General features: G+C 40.4%; 1 protein-coding gene across 1 annotated transcript in view; it reads left to right on the forward strand.

Annotated features, from left to right (window-relative positions):
- TRAPPC11 (trafficking protein particle complex subunit 11) overlaps positions 1-7,917 on the forward strand; it is a 2,455,228-nt gene extending 2,447,311 nt beyond the window's left edge. The window contains exon 30 of the mRNA XM_044062556.1: positions 7,175-7,917. Within this exon, the coding sequence (XP_043918491.1) occupies positions 7,175-7,219 (45 nt within the window). The 3' untranslated portion in view covers positions 7,220-7,917. The remainder of the gene's footprint in view (positions 1-7,174) is intronic.
- The last annotated feature ends 1,716 nt before the right edge of the window (positions 7,918-9,633 follow it).

Genomic DNA, 9,633 nt, shown 5'->3' on the forward strand with positions numbered 1-9,633 from the left:
AGTGCTCCCACAGACAAGCCAGCAGGTCTGACATGAAATTGGCATCTCTGTCAGTCAGTATTTCTTTTGGAAAACCTACCCTGCTGAAAATCTGTAACAAAGCATTTGCTGCCTTTTCTGCCTTGATGGAGGACAGAGCCACTACCTCAGGGTATCTGGTAGCATAATCTACTACCACTGGGATATACTTCTTCCCTGTGGAACTTGGGGTACTCAGAAGCCCTACAATATCCATAGCTCCCCTCTGCAACAGCTCGTCGTCAACCACAACCAAAAGCATCAAATGAGCCTTGACCTTGTCTCCTGCCTTTCCTACTTTTTGGCATTGCTCACAGGTCCTGTAGTACTCTGTTGCATCCCTGGAAATCCCAGGACCAATAAAGGTTCTGCATAATGCATCTCTTGGTATGCTTTATGCCCATGTGACCTGCAAAGTGAATGTTGTGGGCTATGAGTAAAAGTGTCAGACAGTAGGCTCTGGGCACTACCAACTGTTGTATTCTCTCACCCTCTAGCCCTCCCTCAGAGGTCCACTCTCAGTAAAGTACCCATTTGTCCCAGTATACAGATTCCCCTTTTCCTTGAGAATCAGGTGCCTCCCTGGCTGCCTCCCTCAAGCCTTGTAATATAGGATCTGAGAGCTGAGCCTCTCTCAATTCTCTGTGACCCTTCCCAGCTCCGCTTTCACAGGAAGTCTGGCATCCTTTGAGCAGTGCCCCAGTATCAACCTCTGCCATTGCAGTCACTGTCCAAGAGAACATCAGTACCCACCAGCACCTGTAGCTCACCTCTAGTCTCACTGCTACATGGTAGCTCCCTCCTTGAAGTAACCACCTCACCAGTCCTGGCTTCATGTGTGCAGTCTGTTTGGGTCCCCCCAGGCTACCAGACCCACATGCTTGTCTCCAAGCCTGACTGCATGTAACTGCAGGCACACAAGGTACTGTATTATCAAAATCATTCCTTATCAGGACATCTGCAGGGATATCCTCAAACACATCTACTTGCTTGCTTCTTTATCCACCCTCCCAGTCAAAGTGAATCCTAGCCAAAGGTATTTGGAATGTTGTCCCTCCCAAAGCTCTGATTGGAGTAGAGCGCCCAAGCAAGTAGTGCTCCTCTTTAACCATTGCAGACTTCTCAATGGTTAGGTCAGAGTCTGTGCCCCTCTTAGCAGTGGCCTGTTTCTCATCTACTAAGATAGGATGTAACCTTTTGTGGTAGTTTTGGTACCTTTGTTGTCTCCGGACAAATTACTTCTGGCATCCCGTCATTACCACTTGCTGGCTCCCCTACCTTTATCTATATGCTACATGGCCCCACTAGTTGCATTTAAAACATTTAACCCTTGATCCTGGCCATGTACCTGAACTAGTGCCTTCCCCTTTTACTGGCAGACTCTAATGGGCAGTTTAGGCTGCTCACCATGCATTCTTTTAGACCCATGAGCAGCACTGGGTATCCCTTTCCTGTGCAGTGATGCCCTGCTTGCTAGATATGTCTCCTTTTCCCCCAACTCATCTGCGGTATTACATTTTGTATCTGCCAACCAAATTTTCATGTCCTCAGGCAAAGTGCTAAGGCCTTGTTCCCTCACCAAAAGGTCTGCCAGCCCTTCAGAAGTGGTGACCTGACACTCACTCATCCACCTGTGAAAATAAGTAATTAACGCAGCAATGTATTCAGACACTTTCATCTGTCTTATGTCTATGTTCATAAAACTTTTTTTCTGTAAGCTTCAGGTGTTAACTTAAAACACTCTAATAAACAATTTTTAACAGCATTTATAATTTAAGCAATCAGTATCAGACAATTTAGAAATCACAGTTACAGTTTACCATGGAGTAAGGGGGTCAGGAACTGTACTCAGAGCCCCTTGGTCAACATTGTACTGTTTACATACTCTTTCAAGCATGTGAATAAAACTATCAAAATTATCAGCCTCTGTAAATTGTGGAAGAAATTTACTGACCTTTATTGCTTCTGGGATTTGGTTACTCCCTTCCCCGTTACTAGCGTGACCCTGGCGAAGAGTCTACATTTCGTTTTCATGTTGCCTCTGCCTCTCATTTACTTTGGCTTCCAAATGCCAATCTCTTTGCTGATTCTATTTCCATACGTTTGGCCTACAGTTCACATCTCTTTAACTCCAGATGGATTTTTAAGTCCTTCTGAGGCAAAGTTGAACTGTCCATTTTCTGAGAGTTGTACACCTCCAAGGTCAGTCTAGCTGTCTTCCTGGTTGCTGTTCTGTGATGCATGTGACTAAGGCTGCAACCATTTCCACTTTAGTCAGGTTTGCATGCACCATTCCTTTGGCTTGGCATGTCTCAGCCAACTGGTTCCTTGTCAACTTGACATAATCCTCCGCTGACATCCTTGCCTGTTCTCCCTGACTAACTAAGCTAACAAAAAAAAAATAAAACTATTGTGATATGAAACTCTGAATGTCTACTATGTGGCTGTTTGTGAGTGCAAACACCTTCTTTAGTGACCACTGTTTACAGGCTACAGGAGTTCACTGTCAATACCATTGAATCCCAATATGTGGATATCCCAGCCCTGGACCAATAATCAAGGAGCCTCAGTCCTCGCCACTGGCACCAGTGGGGGACGTACACTGGGAGGATGAGAAGTACACACACAGTATTTCCAAATACAGCTCTCTGCATCAAGTGCAATTATGCTTGAGAGCACACAGAGACCACAGTCTGTCTAGGGCTGGTTTCTCCTCTTTCTGTAGATCCCACAATAAGACTCCCCACTGGTACAGCTATAGAGTTGAGATCTCAGCTGAGTGGCCAAGCCAAGACCTCCAGCACCCTCTCTGTCCAACCAGTGCTTTGTGTCCCTGCCCAAGTAGCTGACACACACACACTCTGAGATGATTTACACACACACACACACACACACACACACACACACACCTGGGAAAGGATGGCACAGGTTTACTAGCTATGCCCCCTTTTGCCCAGACTGTAAGGTAGTTATCACTGCCACCAGTCAACTTCTTATCAGCTACTTTAAGGCCCTTAACAAAGGGTGTCCAATCTTACTGTGTAATATTAATAGTAATACAAATGGTAGTTTGACCAAGAGCAAGGCTATTACAAGTGGCCCACACAGTATCACCAAATAAATATGCAAGTACTCTCAAAGCTTCAGTATCTCTAGACAGATCGGCCACAATGAAAGGTTTAAATATATTTAATAATAAGTAATAAAAGAACAAGAAAATACTCTGTATATATTGACAGTGATGTCAGAGTTCAAACATCATGGGAAATATTTAAAACAACATTGCAGGACAATCTCAAATAAAGAAAAATATCTAAATTAAGCTTCACTATATTCCTGACTATGTCTAAGAGAATTATACTATTCCATAGCAATTTACTTTATCAGAGCAAGGCAGATCTGTGGTGAATGGTTCCTGTTGTTGTCAGGTCCAAGACAGAACAGAGAATGCACTCTCTCTCTCTCTCTCTCTCTCTCTCTCTCTCAGAGTGTTCTCAAATTAATATCTCAAATGCTACTGTTGGGATAGCTTGCAGAATGAGATCATTTCTTGTCATTTGACTCTTCCAGGTGAAACTCCCACTGCTGGAATCTGGCAGTATTTAGCATCTCAGTATTTAGCATCTACCTGTGAAAATACATAGACCTCAGATCTCTGGCAGATGCTGGAAGTCATAAACAACTTTCTTCCTTCACATTTCAAAACTAGTAATTAGTTCACTCCAAAGATAATACAGGAAGCTTCTCAGCACAGACTCTGTGTCTAGCTGCATTGAAAACTGAAAGATAACCACCTTTTATTGCATAGCCATAAAGTAATTTAATTTCGGTTAGTTTTCTAAAATTAACCTCCTGTATTCCATGTTGCACTGTTAAAATATATACATTTAAACAGTTATAATAGTGCATATACATTTCTGTTCATTTCCAATAGGGCACACTGTGGATCCATTTTAAACGCAAGCCTTTTGCAAATACCCTTTTCAACGCACAATTCTGTACAAGTGGTTTGATATACACATGACATACAATTCTAATACATTTGTAACACAAGTATCTTACACAAATCATTTCGATATTCACCAGTGACATGTAATTATTTGCAAAATTCCAGCTAGCTGTACTGGCAGTATCTCAGTTTGTCATATAAGCTGAGGAGGGAGTGTTTCCAGTTTAGGGCATGCTCCCTCTTACTTTTGGGCAGTTTCCTTCTTGTTAATTGCCGTTGTCCACCAGGCAGGTTTGCTCTTCCCTGAAGAGGTCTTATCAGGTACAGTCGCATCAATGCAGTTATACAGGTGTTTTTTACAAAGCATTGGTGTAGGACTCTGCATAGCTGCCAGTTCCATCTGAGGGGAGAGGTGCAGTGAAGCTATTTATACCATCCCTTAGAAGGATATAATCTGCTTTGGAGAAGTTTAGAACAACTAAAATGTTTTTTACTGGCAAGTTATCTCTATTAGCTTTGCTGTTGTCAGAAGAATGAGAAGCAGAACCCCCTTCATCTGGCTGCCTCACTCTTTACTGGGTAAATTTATCAGCTCCAAAAGGGTCCCAAAGACACGTATCCACCCCTTGAATCCATTTCTGACAGAGCAGCTGCACACAGGTAGCCCCCTTATGAATGCACACCCAGAGGATAAGGTTGGTGATCAACTTAACCAGGGATATCATGTGCTTTTCATAGGCAACCTCACTTTCTTTGAAGGGCTGCCGAATTGCTTCCCTGTGGGGGAATTTAGGGGTCATTTATTTGTCTACCATACCTCATGGATGGCCATCACTCAGGACAAGTGGGTGACAGGGATAATATCCAGAGTCTATTAAATTTTTTTCCCAGCCCCTTCAGATAAGGTGGCCACCTCCAAATGTACCAGTCCCACCAAAGAAAGGCAACCAAATGAAAAGTTTTCTCTTTGATTCAGAAATTAACCATCTAAGAGGTCCCATCAGATCAGACAGGGTCAGGATTCTGCTAAAGATTAATTTTGGTTCTGAAGAAAAACAAGAATTTCAGGCTCATTCTTGACTTAAGCCATCTAAATAACTGTGTAAGGAAGACCCAGTTCAGAATGGTAAGAATGCAGTCACTTTTGCCGTGTCTACAGAAAACCAACTGGATGTGTAATTCAAATACCAGGAATGCCTATCTCTACATTTATTTATTTGTTTTTATTTAATATTCATTTGCCAGGAAAGTCTGATTGAGACAGAACCCATTTTCAATGGAGACCTGCGGAGAAATGCTCCAGATACATGTCTTTGGAATGTGGGAGGAAACAGGAGCACCTGGAGGAATCCCATGCTAATGCAGGGAGGACATGCAGACTCCACACAGAAGGCACCCTAGCTCAGAATTGAACTAGAGATCCTCTTGCTGTGAGGCAACAGTGCTAACCACTGCACCACTGTGCCTCAACATCAAAATACCCAAAGATTTCTGCACTTCTGCCTGAGCCAGTAACTCTCAGTTCTGTGCCCTGCCCTTTGGTTTTACCACAGCCCCTGGGTGTTCCCTTCATGCCATCCTCCATTATGATGATGCAGTTTGCTCATTTATATATGAGGATACTACAGTGGCTTCTAAGGACTTTGTGGTCTCAGGTTTCACAGCAGCTTTCAACCCAGTTAGAATGGTGGCAAACTTCACCCTGCCTTCATTCCTGAATACTCTTTTTCTGTACCATCACCTGCAGTGCTGGTGACCACAGATGCCTCCTTCTTGGGTTGGGGGCATTACAAGGGGAGAATGGACCAAGGATTATGGAGTTCTCAGCAGCCATGCCTTTACAGTTGTGTTTTGGAGATGCTGACAGTCCTGATGGACCTACAGGACTTACTTCCTCCAAGGGTGATCTGTCTGTAGCCCAACAGCATGACAGTGGTATGTCCAAAGAGAACAGAGGTGAACAAAGCTAAATGTTATGATTCACTGTTCCATTGACTTCTTTTTGAAGATCTGCCATTATTTGTCAGTACCTTACACATCTGTACTTTAAGCATGCCGTACCCTTCACTTGCATGTCGCTTGCACATTATTTGATATCTGATGGTGTCTTAGGATCTTCTGGCTGTACACATTGACAGAAAATAGTTTCTAGGGTATTTAATGAGTGCGCATTGAACTGAATTTAGGGTAGTCATGGGCATAATGGAGAATACCCAAAATGACATCGGTTTGATGTACTTCAAAAAATCCACTGGCTCCCTATAACAAGCAGAGTCACACTGCTCCAAAGCACACTTATATACAAAATACTATACAAGGGTTACTGCCAACCCCTAAGAAGAAAACTGCCACTCCGAGAACAAAACTACTCCTTAAGAGATTGCCAAGAATACAGTCATACTGTGATCAGACCATGATTTAAGCTAGCAATTGGAGAAAAGGTCCTCTCTATGGTGGGCCCTGCCTCCTGGAACAGCCTACTAACTGCAGTAAAAAAAATAAAACCCTAGAGTCTTTTCAAAAAAACTCTGAAGGAATACCTACAGCAGGATGCTAAGTGTACTTGCTTTTGTGAAACTGGTTAAAAACCCACTCTCAGTCATAACATTATGTCAAATGTACTTAATTATTGATTGCCTTTATAGTGTTGTTATATCTTTCATTCAACTGGACTTTCACTCCTCTCCCATATGTTTTACTGTATTATTGTATCCTTTAACTTTCTGCAAAATAGTTTTTATTTACTGTAAATGTGTGATTATTCATAATCAATCTATGGGACAATTCTAATGCTTTGTATACCTACTTATATTACTACTACTGTAGTAACATTGCTGTGACTCATTTTATGATTTTTACCCAGGTTGTGATTGAAAAGGGTCAGTAGACCAGCTCACTCACTAATCAAATTGTGAAGTAAAATAAAAGTTATCAGGAAATAGCTGAAGCATCTTAACCACTCAGCTAGAGAAATATGTTGATGCTTAGTTTCTCCATCAATCTTTAGCTGTTTCAGTATTTCTGCAATAGTTTTCTGTACATGTATTGCTGTTTTGTTTCACATTCATTTTACAGTGATATTGTTTTTAAAGACGTAACTGTATACTGTGTTAATGTAGTTATTTGTTTTCTTGTACTGAAGTTACAGTTGATCATGTCATCGGATAGTCGCTATTATTATTATTACTATTATTTTTTTCTTTACAGCCACAAGGAAGGCAAGCAAATGATACCTCTGTCTCAGCTGCCTGATGGGAAGATAGCTTATTCTAAAGACTGGACATTCACAGAAATTTTCTGACTCTTAAGCAGTGACTGCACACACAAGGGTTGAGCACAAGTTTCAGTTCTGTTGAAATCCTAAAGTTCTTACACAGAGGACAGTATTGGAGACCACCACTTCTGCCAAAGATGTAAACATTAAGCACATTTATTGAAATGTTGACTTTTGAAGTAAACAGCAGTTGAATTACAGTTCTTGCTGTACTCTGGGAAAGCAGCTGCATCCTCTGTGACTGATGGAGATGATTTTGTGTGGAAGTGCTTCTTGTTAAATGTATCTATTCCCCTACTTTTGTCACCTGAAACCTGTCATTATGAACAAACTAGCACATTTAAGCTGTTTCTGCTGTATTTTATACAGTTTAGCCCTATTTGTTTTGTGGGGAACATAATTTATATACAAGAAGCTCTGCATTAAAGCAAAGAAAAAATAAAGGAAGGACAAATAAGTGCATCCATTGTCTTCAAGATATTTTGGCAAGCACGTGTTTATGGTTGGCTGAATTTTTCTTGTATTGGTAAAGTCAGAAAGCCATCGCACTAGGTACCATTACTTGTGTGATGGTGGAGTTCTGTGTAAACCGATATCATGGTGTTAAAATAAGTGGACTGACTACTATTTGTCTGTAAATTACTGTGATATTAAATTTTGTGTATTTATACAAGTCTTCTTTTGCCTTTGATGTTTTGTCATGTGACAGAGCCACTTATTGTCTGATACTGACATTATTCTGTTGAGGACATTTTGAGACTAGTAGTTTATCACAGTAGTCAGTGGGCGCAAGGCAGTGAACTAATCCTGGGTCCTGAACATATCTCCATTCCATCATAGGATGCATACCAGTGCACTGTCACATATCACACACCTGTAGGCAATTTAGAAGATCACATTTGGGCTAAAGGCATTATCTTTTCATTGTTTACTCCTGCAAGAAGCAAGGATGGTTACTTCACACATGCTTAAAATACAGCAGTCTGCATTTCAGAGGTAATAAAAAGGGTAGCCATACATTTCCAGTTGAAGTGGACAAACAAGTAGAAAATACAGCTTCAATGCATTAATGAGCACCATATTATCTTACTTCAAGACAGTCTTGCAGCAGTTTACAGAAGAGGGATAAGTATGCATCATAAGGACTGTTGCCACACAAAGTTATGTGATATGTGTGATTTCTAATAGCAGACCTCGGTCAAGATCAGATGTTTTTTCAGTGTTAAAACATCCCCTAGGGGATGTGGTTGTAGTCGTGTTTCATAACTATTAGGGGGTGTTCCAGCTCTAATACAGAAGCCTGCATGCTTTTCTTCATTCTTATTTTGAAACTCAGACTAAACCATTGCATAAAGTGCCTTTGCAGTATTATAAAAAGATGTGTATCCTTTTAGGAGTGTAAATAAATTATTATCCTTCAGGAATGTAAATTAATTCATCCCCTTAGAAACTGAACATAAAGTAGCCTCCTGGACATCAAATTCTCCAAAAGGGTATCCATCCTCACTGTTTTGCTTGAGTGAAGAGCACATTATTAAAATTGTATGCAGTATGTTTTCAGCCAAATGTCCTTAACCAGAAGGACTAAAAATTTTAGTAGCTTTTGCTTTTTCTTCTATAATCCTTTCAGTTATTCTATACTTTTGTTTTCCTTTTGTTTTATTAAAAAGTAACACATTTGTTATATTTTTATTTGTAATATACTTGCTATTTACTACTGTTGTTAAGTTCTCTGAAAATTCTAATTAACTGATGTATTGCTTGTAATCTTAATACTGTTTTTAAGGAGTCATAGGGCTTTTCTACAGTGTTTTTTGATTGTACTGGGAACTGAAATTCTCTGGTGTCAGTTGAATACTAGGGACTACCTGTTGTTGGCAGGGTGCCAAGAGGCCTGCTTTCCTTTTGTTTATCTGCATTATTTTGAAATTTTGAAAGGACAGACATTTTTTCACTTCTTTCTTCATTTTTATGATATTTACTATGGGCTTAGCACTATTTTACCATTAAATCATGTTTGTACCACAAATTACTTTATTTGCATTTTCTGATGAGATTTTTTTTTAGTCTCTGACAATAGACTCTGTAAGTAAATTCTTAATCATACTGTTTCAAAATGTTCCTTTTGATTTAAGGGCATGTATTTGATTTTTTGTCACTGTTTGGACAAGTGAATTTTACTTGGTACTGGGACTGTATGTGCTGTTTACTACACCATGCAGATTGTAGAACAAGGCATAGCACATTTAAAGTGGGTCTGCTATATTTTATACTATTTGCTTTGTGGGGAACATAGTTTAAATGTTCTATTATTGCTGCCCTTAATCAGCCCTTCATAGTGTCAGTGTATTAGTCTGACTGGTGTTGTCCCCTTGACTTGATAGATCCTAAT

Source organism: Protopterus annectens, chromosome 2.part1 (genome assembly GCF_019279795.1).
Source record: "Protopterus annectens isolate FY-2018-M chromosome 2.part1, PAN1.0, whole genome shotgun sequence".
Taxonomy (NCBI): Eukaryota; Metazoa; Chordata; order Ceratodontiformes; family Protopteridae; genus Protopterus; species Protopterus annectens.